Genomic DNA, 21,493 nt, shown 5'->3' with positions numbered 1-21,493 from the left:
CTTTGTTAAGGCTCAACACATGCATCTCCTACAATGTATGATGGATTCTTTCCTTGAAAGCAGGTGTGCCTTGGTAGAAACTTACATTCCCACCGTCAGTGCATAGGAAAGTTAAAGGGCATGAAACTCTACAAACCTGAGATGCTGGGATGTTAAAAGTGAATTGACTCTGAAATTGCAAAAGTGGATGAAACAGCACGAGAACACCGTGGTTTAGTGCCACAAAAATGAGGTGAATCTGGCCAGTTTTGTCATTCTTGTAGGGCTCCTGTTGTCTTGAGGTTGGTCTGGAATGCAAACCTCTTTGGGTTTGGGCTTTTCCCTGAAGTCAGAAGAACAGGAGTTTGATGCTGGATTTCAGAATTGTTTGAGTTGCAATTTCCTCTCCAGTTCCAAAATACAGTCATACGGTCAAGTATGGGATTCTGAAACCCTCTAGCATTTCGGGATGTTTCAATACGGCTGTTGCAGCCTACAGTGCTACAGGCAACCAGAAAAACAACCAGCCTCAGGGGTCAGACTCATGGTGTGAAATGGAGAGTTTTGCAAAGAAAAGAACAGGATCAAGCCAGGTGCAGAATGGATGCTCCTGCTTCTAGAACAGACACACACAGCAGGGAGAGAGGACAGGATATGAAGGCCTCTGAAGCTGAAGACAGCCATACCAGAGGCCAGTGCCTTCCAGCCAAAGTCCACGTTATCTTGGGAGCCCGTTGGTCATGGTAAGTAATTGAATATAAGATCAGGATGGTCAAGAGAATAATTTCCAGCAGAGGTCCTATGCGTGCTCTTTTATGCAGGCATCCAGGCGAGCCTAGAGAAATTCCCACGACTTGTAAAAGTGTCAGTACAGCTTGGAAAAAGGGCAGGGAACACAAATCTAAACAAGGACACCCAGCCATATGAATGTGCTTGGCTATTATTTAACCTGTATTTCATTGAGTTTCACGAGATATACAACTATCTGGTCCTTCTTGGGGGTGTCAGAGACATTTTTTGTGGTGGACACCACAGCCACCTCTACGCTAGTGAATAGAATGATGCCACGTGGCAGTTCATCATTACCTAGGTGCTGAACCACCAGCCTGGTCCTCGGCACATGTTGGCTTTGGCCAACTATTAACAACTCACTTCCAAGCAATTTTTCACTCCCACTGGCAGTAATATTTTAAACAAATATCTTGAAAACTCTACAACTAAAACAGATGGGTTGTTCACTAATCCAGCTCTTCAGTATTCAGAGCATCAGCCTACAGGAAGAGAGCCTGAACCCCTGCCTAAATTTGGCATCTAATTTCCATGACAGCATAGAGCTTTTTACTTGTTACTCTCACCATAAAACACCTACAACCCACTCTTCACAAATTCCTGCCCTACTCCTATCTCAGAGGAGAGAGACTGTGGCTCTTCATCAGTGAGTTAGTTTCCAGATACTAGTTAAGCACTCTCATGGACTGAGAAGGTGAGTCCTGAGAGCAGGTCAGGCTGGACAGGAAGGACAGTGGGGCTCCGGAGCAGAAGGCGGGAGATCATTGAATCATAGAGTAGTTTGAGCTGAAAAGGAGCTTCAAAGGTCGTCTAGTTCAACCCCCCTGCCATGAGCTAGGACATCTTCAACTAGACCATGTTGATGGAAGTGATGTCTGTGCATTAGGAGAACTGTGTATCTTGGGAGCATACAGCAGCAGCAGTATCCTCGCATGAGCTCAGAACATGTTGAGTTTTGATTGTGCAAGGACCAGAGAACTGGTGTTTATGAGGCTTCTAAAAATGGGACATCTGAATATTTGCTCTGATTTCCATAACCGTGCATGTGACTGTGCTGGAGACACACCACGAGAGGGAGCTGGACACCGGAGCCGGATGGCTCTCCTCTCCAGCCATCCCCACACCATCCAGTTGTCACACAGAGGAATGTCAAATCTCAGATTTCCCTAGAGAATTTTTACAGGCCAAGATGAAGGAGTAGAAGCCGCTCACACCAGCCTGGCTTTTGGTCCACCCTGTATGAACCCAAAACTGTTTCTCTCAGCAAACAAGTGCAAGATTGTGACAGAACCCTTGGTGCTATGTGCTTAAACAGATTTTTCCACTCAGCTTTTGCTCAGAAAAACAAGATGATGAAAAGAAACATGGCCACAGATGCCAACAGGCACAGACTTGAAGATGTTCCTGCCTCCAGTATGGCTCAGCCCATACCTGGCCAAAGGAGCTGCCTCCTTAGCTGGCTTGGGGCTGAACATCATGCTCCCTCAACACACCATGTGGTTGTCTCCCCCTCTAGCCATTCCTTCATTTCCATTGCTACCCCTCCAGACAAACCACAGATTGCAAAAAATTCTGCAAGTTAATTATTTTCTAATTTTTTTTGTCAAAGTCAGCCTTACAGACCATCAGTCTAGACCAGATGAAATGCAAAGGTCCCATCCAGCATGTCTTATCCTATGGTCCTAAGTAATTGGTGCAGTTTTGAAGCATCATTTGGTTTTGACACTCTCTGCCGTAACTTCCTCATAGACAAGCTAATGAAGTATGGGCTAGATGAGTGAACAGTGAAGTGGACTGAGAACTGACTGAATGGTTGGGCTTACAGGGTTGTAGTCAGTGGCCTGAATTCCAGTTAGAGGCCAGTCATTAGTGGTATAGCCCAGGGGTTATACTGAGGCCAAAACTGTCTAACATCTTAATTAATGACTGAGGTGATGGGGTGGAGTACACCCTCAGCAAATCTGTGGAAGATACAAAACCAGGAGTAGTTTCTGGTACACCAGAGGGTATGTGCTGCCATCCAGAAGGTCCTCAATTGGCTGGAAAAATGGGCTGACATGAACTTCATGAAGTTGAACAAGGAGAGGTGCAAAGTTCTACATTTGGGCAGGAAAAAATCCATGCACCAGCAAATGCTGGGAGCCACCAAACTGGAAGACAACTTAGTATTAGTAAAAAAGGCCATGGGGGTTCTGGTGGACACCAGGTGGACCATGACACAGCAATGTGTCTTTCCAGCACAGATGTCAAATAGCCTCCTGGACTGCATTAAGAGGAGCTTTGTCATCACATTGAGCGAAGTGATTCTTCCCCTTTACTCAGCACTGGTGAGACGTACCTGGGGTACAGTGACCAGTTTGGGGCTCTCTAGAACAGGAGGCTGGGGACATAATGACCAAGTCCAGAAAAGCTCCACTAAGATGGTTAAGGAGTTGCAGCACCTATTGTGAAAGCAGAGGCCAAGAGAGATGGGACTGTTCAGCCTGGAGAAGTGAAGGCTCAGGGGGATCTTATCCATTTGTACAAATGTCTGATGGGGAGAGTAAGAAGGTAAAGCCAGATTCTTCTCAGCAGCACCCAGCGACAGGAGCTCAGCTCCAAGGAGTGATTTCCCTGCCAATGAGGCATGACAAGGAGCCTACAAACATTGGCTGTGTTTCGCACATCTGCAGCCTGTAGATCAGAACTTGAGTTTAAGTGATGCGCAGAGGTCCATACGTGGATTTACTTAACTTTAAAGCTCCTGTTGGAGTCCAAGCACCGATGCCGCTCCTTGTGCAGACCTAATTCTTGCAGTGCGACCTGAGCCGAGGAGAACAGGCAATACCAGCAGCATAATGGTAATCTGCTACCAACTGGTTTTCTGAGCCATGAGAGGGGCATGGAGATACAGTGTGTGAAGCTGAATTAGGGCCCTAAGAGTCTTTTCTGGCAGATCTGATGAGTTCAAGCACTATACCCAGTTAACACAACTAGATGTCTCCTGCTTGTCAAGCTGACATGGTCATGGATCACCCAGGCATTTCTCCGGGACAGCTCAGGTACTAACCACCAGCTACAAATGCCTATTCTGTTCATGTCAACCACTGGGCTAGATCAAAGAGCCACCTTCCTACAGAGCACAGTAGGCAAAAGAAACACATCAACCAGCTCCATCAGCAGAGAGATGATGAATTAAGCCATGGATTTGGTTCTCTTTCATGATGTGGGACTTATGTGTTAGACACCAACCTCAGTTGCCTTGTGCTCAGCACCAAGTGGTCTTCACATGTCTAAAGTGAAGAGGCAAGTTTCTAGTCACCTATGTTACCTGCATGATCAGTTTGCACATTATAGATTTATGGAATCATAGAATATTTGGGGTTCGACGGAACCTCCAAAGATCACCCAGTGCCCCCCTGCCATGAGCAGGGACATCTTCACCAGCTCAGGTTGCTCAGAGCCCCGTCCAGCCTGGCCTGGGATGTCTTCGGGGATGGTTCATCCACCACCTCTCTGGCCAACCTGGGACAGGCTCTTACCACCCTCAGGGCCAACAATTTCTTCCTCATGTCCAGCCTGGATCTCCCTCCTTTAGTTTAAAACCATCACCCCTTGTCCTATCACAACAGGCCCTGCTCAAAAGTCTGTCCCCATCTTTCTCACAGACCCCTTTGAAGTATGGAAAGGTCAAAATAAAGTTTCCCCAGAGCTTCTCTTCTCCAGCTGAACACCCCAGCTCTCTCAGCCTGTCCTCCCAGCAGAGCTGTTCCAGCCTCGGATCATTCCTGTGGCTCCTCTGGCCCCTCTCCAGCAGGTCCATATCTGCCCTTTGAAGAGGACCCCAGTGCTGGACTCAGAAAATAACAGACACATGGCACATCTTGATCCTTTTGACAAGGAATGGCCTCTGCTTCTGCAGTCTCCCCACCTGGAATCCCAAAGGGCAAAAGACAGGAGTAGATACCTACACCTTAGAATGCTCAGCACTGGAGGTTTAGCAGGGAGCACCTGGCTTGACATGGACTGAATTACACCTGGGAGGTTTTCTACCGTGCCCTCTCTTCTGCACCAGTCCTGTAGAGAATCTCCATCCTCAGCACTGCTTTGGCTGACTAAGGCACACAGGTGCTCCTGAAGCTGATTCCAGCATCCAATCTGGGATCCGGCCCAGTCCTTTTTGGAAAGTAATTGTTAGAAATCTAGGGATTTCCTAAGGTAATCGCCACAGTAATTAAACCTTCCCCATAGCTGGATGCACCTATGGTCCAATGAACCTGTGACATGACAATGGAGAACATCACTCCTCTGCCTCTAGATGACAGAGCAAGCTGCTGCCAGGGACCTCATTCCCATGTAGGCACCAGCAGACTCTGATCCTGTTACTTATTAACCAGCTCTCTGATAATCTAAACAAGGCATCTCTCCAAGACATCCATCAAAGACCTACAAGCCAGTGACTTTTTTATTAATCTCCTCCAACATGTCAACCACCTCATTACAGTGACAGAATCGGACAGAACAGACCTGAACCTGGTTTTCTGGAAGGGGAAGGCAGCTGCTAAGCCTGCAGAGCCAACACATCGCTCTGGAGATGGGAACAGGGTAGCCCAGCAGCGAATCCTGCCTGCTCCATGCACTGCATCCCTTTCACAGAGAGCAGAAAAGGTGCTGGTTTCAATGACACTGGTGTGTTTTTTATGAAGGTTTGTTCATGCAGCAATACTAAGTTGAGAAGTGTTATCAGAAATTCCACTCTTGGAGAGAAATTACAAATGCAGTCTCCTGTTAGAAACATCTCCAACAAAGGGCAGTGTGCTGTTTTGGCTGAAGCCAGGTAATTTTCCAAGAAGCTAGTAAATTTTCTTACTGCTAGTTAGCGTGGTCCCTTTGTTTTTGAATACAGTTTAAGAAGAACAAGACAGCACCCTGGGACAGAATGATTGTTTTCTTCCAGTAACTCTCCTGTGTTTGGGACTTGGTATGAAAGAATGCAAGAATTCACTGATATTGATGCTTGTTAGTAGGGAAGTCAAGGTTGTCCCTCAGTTTCTCATGTTTTGCAAGGAAGCAGGTGTATAATGCAGAGACGAGCAGATCCAGGACAGCTGATACAAGTTGGCCAACAGAAATGTTCAATACAATGAGTATCACATTCCATATTTAAGTGGGCAGCTGCTGGGAATGGCTCTCTTTCCTCAATGGTCAACATCCCTGGGGGGGGTCCTGCTCCTGTTCCTTCCCCCAGGGCCTGTTTCCAGAACCTTCCCTGTGCCCGCCTGTTATCTCTGCACCTTTACTGAACACACTGTGCTTGTGGTGTCCATCTTCTGGCATTCACTGCTGGGACCACACATTCTAGTGGTTACATGCTTGCATCGTGTCATTTTTCTTTTACTATTACTGTATTTATTTATTATTATTTACCATTTAGGATGAGAGGAAATGGCCTCAAGTTGCACCAGGGAAGGTTCAGATTGGATATGAGGAAACGGTTGTGAAGCACTGGAACAGGCTGCCCAGGGCAATGGTGGAGTTGCCATCTCTGGAGGGGTTAAAAATATGCATGGATGAGGCCCTTAGGTTCATGGGTTGGTGCTAGGTTTAGTTTATGGTTGGACTCAATGATCTTAAGGGCCTCTTCCAACCAAAATGATTCTACGATTTTATTAAATCTGTTTCTATTTCATCTCATGATTCTTTACTCCTCTTTCCTTCTTTCCAGAGAAGGAAAGATGAGTTCTGCCAGCCCAGTACCAAAGAGCATCAGACAGACACCCTTGGAATGAACACAGTGAGAATTACATTGCTCCAGTCCTTTCATATGCTGAGGTTGTTTCCACAGGGCTGGAGGGAGCAAAGTCATAAAGCTTGGTGGGTTTTGGTTCATTAGCAAACCATTCGCTCCAGCACTAGGGTGAAGTTGCAGGTTTGCTTGTGTAAGGCATCACTGCAAAAGAGTCCCAAAGTGAACGAAACTGTGGTTTACATCAGCCTAACAGGTTCCTTAAGTTCACTGACTTCTTCTCTGCCCTTTCTTCTATAATTCACACTCTTAAGAATTCCTTCTCCAGCCTCTTCTCTGCCTGTCACAGCAATTTCACAGCCTTATAAAGCTCTCAAATGTGCCACTATTCTGATATTTCAGATTCCTACAGTGAGCCAGGGAGACCGGGTTGAAAAAAAAATACCCCTTGAATTTCCCGAATGAATTATGGAAATAAACTGAACAACGAAAGGCCACCAGGCCCTCCACTTTGGTGTGTTAGCAGATAGTGCCTCTGAAAACTATCCAGAAATGGAAAAACTCGACAGTCTGCTGAATGTGACACATTGTGATGCACATTCCCAGGTGGGTCAGTGTTCTAAGAGGGAAGGATTCTGAGCTGCCTTGGATAAGGAGGATAATGCTAAGGGGGTCAAGCTCAGGTGTACCAAGAATCTACTTTGAAGTCCTTTTAAGTGGTGGAGGAGGAGAAAAGACAGAGTTAAATAAAACAAGCAGCAGGGAAGAGGACATTTGGAGAGGCTTTTGGCAAGAGACCAAGGACAGAGCAAGAGGAAAGGTGGAGAATTCAAGAGGGAACTTCTTAACATTTGCTTGGAGCTCACCAAGTGGGAGGAGAAACAAACTAATTAGTAATATCAGGCCAGGAGCCATGATAGCCTATATAAACTGGTGGGGCATGTTCTTTTTCCCACTTTCTTAGCCCTGCTTTCTTTCCATCCCAGCCAGCAAAGCAACATCTGCCCCTGAACTCTTCGGAGAGGTAAGAGCACTCTGTTTGTTTCTTTTAATGCACAGCAATAAACATGCAACTTTTTGCTGAGTTACTGACTTACCTGGAGCTTTCTTCTCCCCCAAAATACCTAAGAAGCAGCATTTGAACAGTGCTCCTGAGTGAGAGCAGCTAAGGCTCGAGAGGAGCACGGGGCTTGGGGAATGTCATAAGAAGTTCAGTTATTGAGGATTTTCTAGCAGGGTGAGGATTTACTAGTACTGCTTAGCCCAGTTGGCTGAACCTTTGATAAAAAGAAAAAAAAAATAAAAGCTGAAACTCTTTAACATGTCCTTTTTACTGCCTTTCCATTCTGCAAAATGAAAAATGCCGAGACAGTAATAATATATAGTTAATGTGATAGCATCTCTGGATTTCTCTGACCCTGAGAGACAGATCTCTGAAAATTGAATTGCGAATGAGCTTAATGAATATTTGAATCTGAGGGATAAGCTTTCCTTTGAACTAATGCTTTGGAAATATATCTTCTGTGGGAAAACCTGGGCTATTTTCTTCAGTGAGGGTCAAGTGTATTATAATCTCGTTGTTTTGGGAAGTGTGCTTGTGCACACGTGTGTTCCTACACATAACGCAACACTATACTTCTCCAGCTTTACTAAACTGGTGGCATTACACAGGCTGTGCTGGAATCAGAGTTGCTGAGAATCTGGCCCTTTCCTACTATTGTACTTGGATGCAGGAATTCCTCTAAAAACATGCTGCACATAGAGCTGGCTGCCCGCATACTTCACAGCAACAATTCGGAGAATGCAAGATACAATGACTGTCATTGTGTGGTAGCAGTTCCTTGGACAAACAAATACAGTACGGTAATTTCAATCTTCCAGATTTACAGAGCAACTTGAATTTCATCAGAGAGAAAGGAAAATTCCAGGAAGAGAAGAAAGTGTTAGGTAACTTTGCTGCATTTTCAGAGGTAAAAGCCCAATGCTTAGCAACACAGGCACCAGCCTGGAAATAACCACTGCCTGGTAGTATTAAAAAATTAGCCAAATAAAAGCCTCTGCTTCTCTCCCAGCTGCAACACAGCACCACTCTTAACAGGCATAACACACAATGCATGTGTGACAGGGCTTGTCTCATTTTCAGCATGCAAACAACAAAGTGTTTGCAGGCCAGATGTTGCAGAAGTGCAGCAGCAGCACAGAGTCTGCTTTGCTGCAGCTGAAACGAGTCACTGCTGAGATGCCGTAGGTACGGTGTGATGTGCAGGAAGTGTATACAAGTGGAAGAGAAATTGATTTAGGGAGACAAGAAATTGCGTAACATCAGTAGTTTGTTATGAGACATTTATTAACTCTGAAAAGATAATTAAAAAAAATAGATTAGCTTCTGGACCCTGTGATGATTTGATTTTCATGCAAGAGAAACATCTGTTAGTTTGGTTTGGATTTGTTTTCTATTCTCAAGGGTTCCATTTCATAGCTGATACAAAAAGTATTTAGATACATTTAGCTGCAAAACTTTGCCTCTCACTTACATGAGCAGCCCCTAATGAGGGTGGCAGTGAGACATTATACAGCAGCATGGAGGTATCTAGGCAAGAATGAGCAACAAACATCTGGAATCACTGGGGAAAACCACCAGTGCCCCAAATCTAGCTGTCACTTTCCATGGTACACTATGGGAAAATAGTTTCAAACAGTTCCTCTGAATGCACAGCAGAGCACAAGTCGGAGCACAGACCACAAGAGATGAAAATCACATTCAGACTTGCTCTGCCTTGGTGCTGTTGCTGCTCTTACACACCAGCATCAGGACCCCACATTGCACTTGCTACCAAACGTGTAGCACCTCTCCAGACCACACGTGAGACCAGGCAGTGCACTTCAACCTCTGTATCCAAGAGCAGGGCTTACACAGGCCTTAGTTAAGAATATGAGATCAAAAAACATTTTTCCAGACTGAGAGAAATAAGAAATAAAAAAACCCACCTGCCCCCTGCAGAAGCCAAACAGTAGTTTCCAGCAGAATGGCCCTTTCACAATATATTTCCATTTCCTTCCTCCACACACTAGGAAACAAAACAAAAACAAACAAACAAACAAAACAAAACAAAACAAAAAATAAAAACACAAAAAACTTGACTGGAAACCACATGTTAATGTAACTGACCTTCATGGAATCACCATCAGAACACACACATGTCAGGTTGAATTAAAATTCAGACATCACTGTCGTAGAACTCTCTGAGCATCTCCATCATTGTGTAATGAGACACCATTTCTCTTCTGCCCTTTCTCAAATAGCTGCTATTGCCTACTCCCTAAAACAAGGTGATGTGTTGGCAGATCCTTAATCAGAGCATTTATGGCAGCTACTGCTACTTATAACATCAGAAATTATTAAAATTGCCCAAAATATTCTTTGCTGATGCCATTTTTAAGTAGGTTGGTGACTCCTTTGTACTTTGTTTGGACAACTAAGTAGAAGTAGTGCAAGTCCTCCTTCTGGACAGGTGGGGTGAGCCTCACAGCTGTGGTGGCGGCCAAACCAACACATATAGGAGGCAGCTTCCTCGCGGCACCTGGGATGTGATTTGGGGTGATGGTGAAGTCAGTGGGGCTGAATCTTGGTCTTTACAACGTTACAAAGACCCCACCTGAAACCAAGAGTGCTCTTATCCTGCCTATTAGAGACCAGGATGCTCTGCAAGTGATGAGGGTGTTTCGTGATTATTTCCTCCCCTTTAGTATATACAAACTTATAGAGAAAAGGAACCAAAGTTCATGTGATCCTTCTCTAGACAGACACATCATGGATAGACAGGGACAGAATGAACATAAGTTTGACCAGCACTGATGGCCAGAGGGTACCTATGATCACCCCCACAAATCTACTATTTTGAATACTCCGGAAGAACAGGTACATAGAGCTTTGACTCAGGCTTTTTTGGGGGTGAAGTTCAAGTCAGGTCAGTGGAAATTATTCACCTTGTCACCTCGTCTTTTTGTTGTGCCAGGTGCATTGACCTGGCTTTATTTCTGCCCGTAGAAACCCAGAGCAGAGGAATTCTGCAGTCTCAGGCTTGCACCATGCAGGACCGCCTTAAGTCTGTGATTAAATGACTTCCTGTGGCAAAGAAATTAATCAGGTTTTGATGAATCAGGGCCTGCAACTTGACCCCTTTTATCCTCCACTGTGCAAGGAGAACAGACAGTGACTCCAACACCTCTTCACATGCACATTACACCCCATGCTGCAGACTCCTGCGGTGCCGACAGCTCCTCACTCAGCATGCATGGAAACATGCTGGGCATGCTAGCATGGGACGCGCAACATCACTCTGCAAATGCAAATGCAACAGCCCTTGACTTTATGGATTAGCAACAGAGAGAGCCTAAGCCACACAAAGAGGAAGATTCTTTAAATTGAAAATGTAAATGCACTTTCACCAAATGAAGAACATTTATCTTGGCTGGAAATTTTGATTTAACTGAAAGTGCAGCCAATTCACTTATTCTATTATTTCAGAATAAAATATGAGAAAAGCGAAGGTTAATGAATCAAGGTAATGAATTATAACTGAGCCAAGAAAAAGCCTTCCAGCACTGAGACACCATCCCTAGCAACAGTCTCATCCTTTTCTTTTCTTCCTCCTCTAGTTAGGGTCCTCGCCTTTGTGTTCTACACAAAGTCAAATCCAACATCTTTCTACCTACTGGTCCTGTCTTCAGCCTCTTTCATATGACACTTATCCTTGCCTTCACTGGGCCATGCCAGAAGGCAGAAAATACCTATTTGCTATTTCTGCAAATATTTACTACTCCCTGAAATGACACCATCCGCCTTCCAATGACATACAGTAAGAAACTGGCCAGGATGTACATTAACCAGCCATTTCTCTGCACAGACTCAGAGCTGCTTGACCATATGTGTAAGTGTGATGCCCAGGGGGAGGCTGCTTCAGCTTAAGTACTCAGCACATGTATTTCTGAACTATGAATTCTCTTCCCAGATGCCAAGAAGGCTTTTACTGAAGTTGCAAGCGAGTCAAGGGCTAACTCAAACTGTTGCTTGTAACATCTTATTTAGACTATTAAGTCATGACTTAAATAATTCACTTCTTGCACAAGCTGTTACTGACCAGTGAGATCTGAAGCAACTCTGGGTCTGTATTCATTCAACAATGTACCTGGTCTTGCATTTTCTTTGTCCTGACAATTACCAGGAGTTAGTCCTGCTCTTCAGGAAACTGAGTACACTCCAGAGAAATGTTTGGCTATTTTTTAATTTGCTGACTTAATACTAAGAATTGGCCCTTAAACAAAAAGTTAATTCCATATAAGACATCATTTTTAAAATCCAGTGTTTGCAGTTAGATGTAGGTCTCTGATCCATGTGCCTGAGTGAAGCTGTCTAGAGCTATGTGAGGTGCTAAAGGGTGTTCCAGCAGCTCCTGGCATGCCTACTGTATGGAACCCATCTCTGTCAGTCCTGCATGGATGCTCCAGACACCTTAATTTAGGCCTAAACATTTCTGTTTGGCCTATAATGCTACCCTATCTTATACGTCTTGATATACTGCCTGCTAAATTTGAGTCTTCTCATTAGTCCCTGAGGGTTTCATACTACAGGTCCCAACAGGTGGTCACCTATCTTTTCTTATGCTAAAGAGCAAAGACAAGTGCAGACCATCTAACACCCTACTGAGAGAAGAAGGCAACATGACTAAGGCAGAAGGGAAAGCAATCATGTGAATTTGAACTTTGATCTCTCAAGTCAGTGCTGGGTACTTCTGAAGGTGGGACAGCCGAAAGTACAATAAAGAAAAAAATAGTGTATGTATTCACGTGAGTAATGGAGTAAGGCACCACGAACAACCCTCAAACTAAGCCCATGCTCATGAGAAAGGCTGAACTGATCCCAACAAGTGACAGTACAGAGACCTATAAACCTAACTTTAGGTGCCTATTATTGATGGCTGGTGGATTAATTCAAACTGGAAATATAGGGTTAGCAGCAGGGAAAATTTAGTTATTGAATCACCTTTCTGGATTCTGGTTCAACTTCTACCAGCTTCTGCATTCAGCTTCTTCCAAGTTGAATATCGAGTTAAGCTTTAACTTCTGTGAAGCCAGTGTCTCCTAATGTTATCTAATGTCAACCTTTGCATCAAGAGCTGCTTGATTTCTAGAAAATGTGATATCACTAAGCAGGATGTCAAAAAAAGGTGAAATACCGCTACAACACGAGCCTCATTGGTTCTTTTTGGTGTTCACATCTATGGTTGTATGAAAGTCTGGAAGGACAGCACCGGGTCCCAAGAGCACAAGAAGAGAAAATGTGCTCATGGAAATATGAGAATCAGGTGTTCAGAGTAAGGATTTTCCTCTTTCTGGCTCAAAAATAACACATAGTGAGCAACAGTATGTGGTAGAGCCAATAAACACGGATCAGTAAGAAGCATTGAAATGAACTGTGGGGTTTTTTTTTCCCTTGAATTTTACCAAAGGGACCATGGAAAACAGTGTTGATGTCAAGATAGAAACCAAGGGGGAAAGAAATCCAATAAAGCAGAATCCACTAAGCAAAGCTGGGAAGAGAGTTTGCAGAGCTGTTGGGTACATCACTGGAGACATGAAGGAATTTGGAGCCTGGCTAAAAGGTAAATCTACTTCATCATAACTAATAAGGGGATTCCAAAGAAAAATTACATCAAAGGAGTAATAACTAACTTCTCAGTAACATGATTCAAGTTGGAATAGTACAGAAATTCTCCATGCCATGATTTATTTCCATTTTTGAGGGGAAAGAAACAGCTTTGTGCAGAGATCCACATACTGCTTAAATCTTGAGGATGACTGAGAAGGCATTTACCTCCCAACATGCCACGTACAAAGCGAATTTAGTCCCACAGAACATAGCCCAGGATGGTTATTTTGTGCTCTGCCATTCTTCATAATGCTCCCTGTCCTATCAGCAGAACAGTTTCTGTCAAGCCCACTGCCATTGTGAAGTTAAATTACTCATAGGTAGGTGTGTTTGGTCCCTGTAATAAATCAGTAACGGGATACACACACAATTTGCCATCTGAGGCATAGACATCATAAATTAGCCTGTTCGTATGAAACCAGGCCAAGGTACTTTATAACAGGGGACTCTGGCAAACACACTGTTCATCTCAGCGTTCCAGCTGTGAGACTTCACTATAGACCATATTAAATCCCAGTCAGGTTTTACAGTCTTGTTGATTCATCGCTTCAGTCATGCTGCCAAGTCCCACTGCCAAAACTCTTTCTGAGTTTGAAAACATACATCCCAAACCAGTATCATCTGCACATATTTTTTTTAATAGTTATTTAATTTTATCCCTTCCAGATAAACCTCTCGTGATCCAGTTCATTGACTGGGTGCTGCGTGGGATATCCCAGGTGATGTTTGTCAACAATCCTCTCAGTGGGCTTATCATGGTTGCTGGCTTCCTGGTGCAGAACTCATGGTGGACACTCACAGGTTGCTTAGGAACTGTTGTCTCAACATTAACAGCACTTATTCTGGGTCAGGACAGGTGAGTTCATCCCTTTCCCCTTCAAAATCAGCCTATAGCTCAAAGCTGACTTATGTGTTAAAGAAGCAACACGGGTGAAAAACAAATATTTAACCTTCACTGGCTATGTATCTGGTCTGGCAGGACCAGACAGATCTTCCCACCAGCTGCATCTGATGCAAAGGGACACTGAACATAACTGTGGAAGGGACAGCTGGGGCTGAGAGGACATAGGACTTGGGAAACTGAAGCTCGGTGCCAAAGTCTTGGCAGGTCATCATCACAGAGTCATGGCTGCATGGAGAGGGGTTAATTTGAGCAAAGCACCTGCAAGGGAGAAGATTTCAATAAAGGACTGGGCAACCATCATATGAGGAAAGCCTGAGCGAACTAGGCTTGTTCAGCCTTGAGAAAAGAAGGCTCAGGGCAGATCTCATCACAGAATCCCAGAATGTCAGGGGTTGGAAGGGACCTGGAAAGCTCATCCAGTGCAATCCTCCCATGGAGCAGGAACACCCAGATGAGGTTACACAGGAAGGTGTCCAGGCGGGTTGGAATGTCTGCAGAGAAGGAGACTCCACAACCCCCCTGGGCAGCCTGGGCCAGGCTCTGCCACCCTCACTGGGAAGAAGGTTCTTCTCAAATTTAAGTGGAACATCTTGTGTTCCAGTTTGAACCCATTACCTGTTGTCAATGATTGTCATCACCATGTTCCATTACTTAAAGGGTGGCTACAAGGAGGGTGAAGACTCCCTTTTTACAAGGAGTGACATGGAAATGATGAGGGAACATGGGTACAATTTACTCCTGGGGAGATTCTGATTGGAAACAAGAGGGAAATTTTTCACCATGAGATGAGCCATTGGAATGACCTACCCATGGAAGTCGTGGATCACCTAACAATGGACACTTTTAAGAATGAGCTGGATACCATGCTGGGCCATCTTGTCTAGACCAAGTTTTTGCCAAGAAAGGTTGGACCAGATGATCCTTGCACTCCCATCCAGCCTGGTATTCAACGATTCTCTGATTCTACGGTTGTTTCTCTCACACAGATCAGCCATTGCAGCAGGTCTGTATGGCTATAACGGCGTCTTGGTGGGATTGCTTATGGCTGTCTTCTCTGCTAAGGGAGACTACCATTGGTGGCTTCTCCTGCCAGTAGCACTGGTGTCCATGATGTGGTAAGTTGGATGGCTCCTCTGCTTCTTATTCTAGCCCCACTGTCCCCACACTGAGACTGAGTTTTTGTATTTTTATGCACCATACAGACTACAATGAAAAAGAAATACAACTGGCACATATGTGCTCCTACATCTGTGTCATTATTTGCAGTTTTAAACTCAGGCATAATCATGAAACAAATAAAAACCCCACATAATCACAAATAAACCAAATGGGCAAAAGAAAAATCAATAGCTGATCAGATCTAATTCAGTGCCCTCAATATTAGCCATATTGCTGCAATGCGCCAACGCATCTTTCTCTCAAGCGGAACATTATTTTAATTATTCCCTGCCACCATCAACCACAAGCATTTAATCTATTTAAGCCACCACATAAAAATGTCATGAAAATTTACCTCTTCAGGCATAGAAGCTGATCAGTGGTCTCAAGACATGATGGCTAATGAAAACAAACTAATATATTTTGTTCATATTTATGACACCATAACCTGCAAGGTACTTGGACAGCAAAAATTTTGAAAGGTGGTCTTTTGCCTCCAAATGTCTAGTTGGAGGCTGCTAAACCGCGCATATCATCTGTCCGCCTGAAGCTCATGTAGTGTTACACTCTCTTTAATAAACACAGCTTTGATGTCAGCCTTTACTTCTGATCCATAAGCTTGAAAAAGGACACAGAGCCACCTTCACAGTTCATGCAGACCTGGCATGGGTGTCATGAATTCAGTTCACTTCAACTGTTAAAAAAAAGATGAAACATTGAGACTGATCTGTGGGAAAAACTCTGTTAAATCACTGGATCCTCCACACAAGTCAGGGATCTTTGCTCATTCACGGCCATCAAACTCACCCCACATATTGCATAATGTGACAGGAATCTATACATTGCTAACTGCCCAGGGAAGGGTAGGAAATTTACCAAGTGTTACCAAATGACCCTAGCATATCTCTGATTTTATCAGAAAGACTGAGGAAATTAAACAGCTTAATAATAATAATAATAATCATCATCATCCTGGGGTTGGTGTTTTGTTTTGTTTTGTTTTTCCTAGCTGACAAGCTCTTACTGACACAATTTTGTTCTTCTTGCAGCCCTGTTTTCACCAGTGCTTTAGGCTCAGTCTTCTGTAAGTGGGATCTACCTGTTTTCACTTTGCCTTTCAACTTGGCCTTGACCCTCTACCTGGCTGCATCAGGACCCCATAACCTCTTCTTCCCTACAACCATCATCCAGCCTGCAACAGCAACACCAAACATCACCTGGACAGATGCTGAAATGCCAATGGTAGGATTTTACAAATAAAACCACTATAGAATCATATTTTCTTCCTTTATGTTTCTGCATTATGGCCTGGCAATACAAAATTCCATTTATATTATATCCATTATCCAAAATGTAAAGGTTTACTCTAGAAATTGACATTTTTGATAGCTTGAAAAGAAGAATCTTTTTGGTATCTGGTATGTTCCATTTACGGTTGGATATAAATTATAATCCTTGAAGAGTCTTTAGAATCTAAATACCCATTACCATACAAGTACTGATCAGCGCCCCATAGGTGAGGCTATGCTGAGCCTACCAGTTAACTCACAGGTTTATTTTCATTTTCCATGTAGAGTGTGCTGTGCTTATAAAATTGCATCCTTCTGATTAGAAAGGAGCAAGCAGGTATTACTATGGAAGAATGGTTACAAACTTGGTTGCAGGCACATATTCGCATATTTTTAGTTAATATCCAAGGGGCACCTTTCAAAGAAGAACGTTATTCTCCTGCATAGTGTGGTAAACAACATAGATACTAGAGTAATAGCTTTCCCCTAAGGCAAGTGGACTATTTTGAGGGGTTCCCAGGGAGTGATTAAGGAAGTTAATTGACACTGAGTGGCAATCCACACAAGTGACATTTCTAAAATAATGATTACCATGGTGCATAATTTTATGAGGACCATAAATGGACTGTTCCATGTGGAGGAGCACAACATTTTGCCAAAAAGTGTCTGTCCTGGTTTCATCTGGGAAAGAGTTAATTTTCTTCCTAGTACCTAGTATAGTGCTGCGTTTTGGATTTAAAATGAGAATAATGTTGATAACACACTGATGTTTTAGTTATTGCTTAGTCAAGGACTTCTCAGCTTCTCACATTGTACCAGGAGTACAAAAAGCTGGGAGGGAGCATAGCCAGGACAGCTGACGCAAACTGGTCAAAGGGATATTCCATACCATATAATGTCATGGTCTGTGTATATACCGGGGGAAGGTGGCTGGTGGAACTGCTGCTCAGGGACAGGTTGAACATCAGTCACTGGGTGGTGAGCAATTGCATTGTGCATCACTCATTTTTTACTATTGTTATTATTGGTATTATTCTTTCCCTTTCTGTCCTATTAAACTCTCTTCTTCTTAACCCATAAGGTTTATCTTTTTTTTCTGATGCTCTCCTCCATCCCAATAGAGGGGGGTGGAATGAGCAGACGGCTGTGTGTGGTGTTTTGCTGCCTGTGTTAAACCACAAGTGTCCTAAAGCTGTAACCACTCTGGGCTCTGTTCCACCAACCATCTCATTGATATCTCATTGATATTCTTGGTGAATCCCAAGGGCGTTTTAGGTGTACAAACACATCAGAGATACAGACTTACCTGAGTAAAGTCTTGTAATTCTATTATATTATATTATTGGCCACATCGTTCTCATAACGGCCCGCTCAGAGCTGAATACCTTCTCAAAGGCATCATCTACTTCCATTCCCTAGATTCACAGTCATGTATCATAACAAAATGTAAAAATGGCCAAGTCAGCAGCACATGTAAGGATGATTAGCAAAGTCCTTTCCAAGTCCTTTCACAAAAGACATTTACCTTTGATATTAGAGCAAAAATCTGGCAGCGGAGCTCATGGCTAGGGAACTAGGCAGGACTCATTTTCATCAAAGGGAAAACCCTGTGGAAATGTCCTGATGTGTTCAAACTTTTCAGTTACAGTCTAGAAAGAGAGACTGCATGAAACAAATGCCAAACATGAACCTGGTTAAGAAGAAAAAAAAAAAAGTTTTCTTTAAAAAAAAAAAAAATAGAAATTACAGAGCTGGTAACAAAATTACTCTTTTTTTTTTCCCTTTTTTTTTTTCTTTTAAATTTCTGCAGCTCCTACAATCCATTCCAGTTGGGGTGGGTCAGGTTTATGGCTGTGATAACCCTTGGACTGGGGGAATCTTCCTAATTGCTTTATTCATCTCTTCTCCGCTCATTTGTCTGCATGCGGCAATTGGATCAGCAGTGGGGATGCTGGCAGGTACGGATTTGACTTTTGTCACATATCTATATAAAAGCAAGGAGAATAAAAGAGGAACCACAATGAGTGGAACATTTACAGTCACAAATGTTTCTCCCATTGGAGAATGACTGCTTGAAAAAAAAAATGATGTATATACTTCTGTTTTAAGAATTCTTTTGATTGACTTCCCTATTCTCTTACCTCATTTTATGATGGTGGAAATCTTCAGAAGAAATAAGACTATTTTTGGCTGAAATGAATTTTTATCATGAAATACTTCATTTCTGAATACCTTCTGATGGTTTTAGGAGCAGCTTAATAAAAACCGCAGCCATCATTCTGAATGCGCAGGCCTCAGGGATGCATTTAGAGCTCACATGTATGCTCTTTCTCTTATATATCTTCTGCTGAAATAATATGGACAAATTCAGCTCAGCAGCACCAGGGAAATTCTGCCATGACTGCATTAGATTAAAGTGCCTTTAGTCTTAAACCTTAGCAACACAACTACAGATAGGAAGTCAGCGTACATATGCAGGCTGGAGCCGTAAGAAGTTTGAATTCATGCCATTTCTAGATCCCCTGATCCCTTTGGCCAAGGAATGACAAATCTTTTATTTATTTTGCAGCTCTGAGCTTAGCAACACCTTTCAGCAAAATCTACTCTGGGTTGTGGGGCTACAACAGTTCCCTCTCATGTGTGGCGATTGGAGGCATGTTCTACGCATTCACCTGGCAGACACATTTGCTGGCAATTGCCTGTGGTATGTACCCTACAGGTTTTTCACTACTGCCGTGTTTCCTTCTAAAGTGAGACAAGACGTGTTTGTACTGGGGTGGGCTGAATACAGACGGACACCTCTAGACAGAACAGATGGACTTAAGTGAGACTGAAGAACGATGGAGCTGGATGTTGGAGCTATTGCTCTAATGTACACTGACAAAATAAAAGCAGTGCTTTTGCTTTCAGCCAAGGCTGCTTTCAAAACAGAAGGTGTGATCAGTGGGTGCTGATTAACTGACGTCTTTGAAATTAGATACTTAATTTTGAGGCATTAATTGTGTTCGTTCAGTGTTGCTAGATGCATCGTGTTGTTTTTTTCCAGTCATAGATAGAACCTCAAATGCCTTTTTTTGGAGAAGCACATATCTAAACTTTGAGAAAACTGGAGGTCCGGATCAGTCCATACCTGCAGTTAGACAATAGAGTTTCTCCAGTCTGTTGAAATGGAAACCAAAGGCAGGAGCTAGGCAACACAAAATGATTGAAGAATTATTTATAAGGCAATTCCATATGAAATTTCAATATCACTGCGAGCTGGGAGTGAAACTATTGCTCATTCAGTGCTCATATAAAAAAGATTTAACTTTGTATCTCATTGACCCACCTTCTAGCCTTAGAGGCATGAAAGATGGGGGTGGAAGGGTTATTTTCCTCTTTAACCCTATTCATCATGCTACATACTTTCCACATCAGTCCATTTTTCAAAACCCCTTTCCACAGTCACATTTTTCATCACTCCAGTTCTTTTTTGTTTTGACCTTTCCATGAGTTCCAGGTTGGAGGGGACACAGTGCAAAGGAAAAAGCTTTCAGAGGGGCTGTCCAGGTGTGGTCATAAACATTGGCTGAGATACCCAAGGCAGTGTGAGATGTTTATCCTTGCTGTTCTCCTCCACGAGCAACCGAACTCACCAGCAACTACCTTTCTTTTCACAGCGCTCTTCAGTGCCTACCTGGGAGCAACAGTGAGCAACATGTTGTCCGTGGTAAGTACCTTATCAGCTGAGGTCTTGTTTCCAGCAACAGATTTGCACATCCTGTGTTTTCCTGGCTTGTCAGGCAACACAGCAAGACTTGGAGAACAATTCAGCCAAAGGCAGAGCTGATTCAGGAGAGATGACACTATCTGCCCAGGGGTTTGGTGTGGTTCTCACTGAAACAGGCCACTTTCGGTCATAAACACTTTTCATGCTCAGAGCTTGCCTCAGTTTTCATGGTTCAGCCCTCATCACATCTGAGATAATTATATCTCTATACTTAGTGCTAGAAGCAATTGATTTAAGGGCCCTCCACGTGTGTAAAGAAACCTCAAATTTGCTTTAGCTGCTTTCCCCAAGTGCCAAAAGACAGTCAGTACAGCAGCCTAGGATAAAACCAAATGTTTTTGGCATCCACTCCTGTCTCATCTCCATCCAAGACTACTGCAGATGCACAAAGAGAAGGCAGCCTTCTCACCACAGATGGTAGATGTTGCAGGTTAATGCACAATGTCAAGATCACATAAACACTGCCTCCCCAAAGAGAGACTCCATGCAAAATGTAGTCAAGACTTCCTTGACAAAGCTTATTCCAAGTCGCCTGGCTCTAAGTTTTGTTTAAGGGTTAAAGGGTCAAATGAATGAAAGAAAGATATACATTAAATAAGTGGTTTATGTTTTCACTTGCAGTTTGGGGTGCCATCAGGAACATGGTCTTTTTGCTTGTCTGCGCTGACCTTTCTGTTGATAACCACGAATAACTCTGCCATCTACAAGTTACCACTCTCCAAAGTCACCTATCCAGAAGCCAACCGAGCTTATTATCTGAAGATGAAGAAACATCGGAAGTCTTGCTATGAAGTATAAAGACCAAACATGAGAGATACTTTGAAGATTTTAAGGCATGAATACAAGGTGTTTCCCCCCAAAAAAATCCATTCTTTGTCTGCTACAAAATCAAAAGACTAAAAACATTGCCACCTTCTGAGTGGAGAGACTTTTTTCATTACATTTGTTTGTCCTGTCCTGATCAGATAGGACTGTGCTGAGCTGGAAGGACCTTTCCCATATATGCCTGAAAAGACACTTGAATTTTAAGCAGTGGGGAAACAACTTAGAAATTGAAAAAAAAAAAGGAAAAAGATCTGTGAAATTTGTGAAATCCAAGTCACAGCAATCAGGCATAAAGCAATAAAGTGCAGAGCATCTCTCACCATCTGATGGGACTTCTAATTAACAG

General features: G+C 43.3%; 1 protein-coding gene across 2 annotated transcripts; it reads left to right on the top strand.

Annotated features, from left to right (window-relative positions):
* The first annotated feature begins 7,162 nt into the window (after positions 1 to 7,162).
* On the top strand, positions 7,163 to 21,393 carry SLC14A1 (solute carrier family 14 member 1 (Kidd blood group)). Of its 2 annotated transcripts, none has more exons than XM_065046906.1 (9): positions 7,163 to 7,517; positions 13,003 to 13,155; positions 13,869 to 14,058; positions 15,093 to 15,221; positions 16,314 to 16,506; positions 18,364 to 18,511; positions 19,123 to 19,257; positions 20,213 to 20,262; positions 20,944 to 21,393. In XM_065046906.1, exons 2-9 carry the CDS (start codon positions 13,008 to 13,010, stop codon positions 21,118 to 21,120), a joined length of 1,170 nt encoding a protein of 389 aa, XP_064902978.1. In that variant the 5' UTR covers positions 7,163 to 7,517; positions 13,003 to 13,007; the 3' UTR covers positions 21,121 to 21,393. The 2 variants fall into 2 exon arrangements, with proteins under 2 accessions (XP_064902978.1, XP_064902979.1); XM_065046907.1 differs by lacking the exon at positions 7,163 to 7,517 and adding an exon at positions 8,444 to 8,463.
* The last annotated feature ends 100 nt before the right edge of the window (positions 21,394 to 21,493 follow it).

This window comes from Columba livia, chromosome Z (genome assembly GCF_036013475.1).
Source record: "Columba livia isolate bColLiv1 breed racing homer chromosome Z, bColLiv1.pat.W.v2, whole genome shotgun sequence".
In the NCBI taxonomy this organism is placed as follows: domain Eukaryota; kingdom Metazoa; phylum Chordata; class Aves; order Columbiformes; family Columbidae; genus Columba; species Columba livia.
Note: the sequence above shows the minus strand (reverse complement) of the source record. Positions and strands in the feature narration are given on the sequence as shown.

Excerpts from the sequence above, each read along its gene's own strand:
- SLC14A1 (XM_065046906.1), top strand. The coding sequence starts at position 13,008 with ATGGAAAACAGTGTTGATGTCAAGATAGAAACCAAGGGGGAAAGAAAT. Across the intron at positions 13,156-13,868 it reads ATTTGGAGCCTGGCTAAAAG|ATAAACCTCTCGTGATCCAG; the intron begins GTAAATCTACTT and ends TATCCCTTCCAG. Across the intron at positions 19,258-20,212 it reads TTTGCTGGCAATTGCCTGTG|CGCTCTTCAGTGCCTACCTG; the intron begins GTATGTACCCTA and ends TTCTTTTCACAG.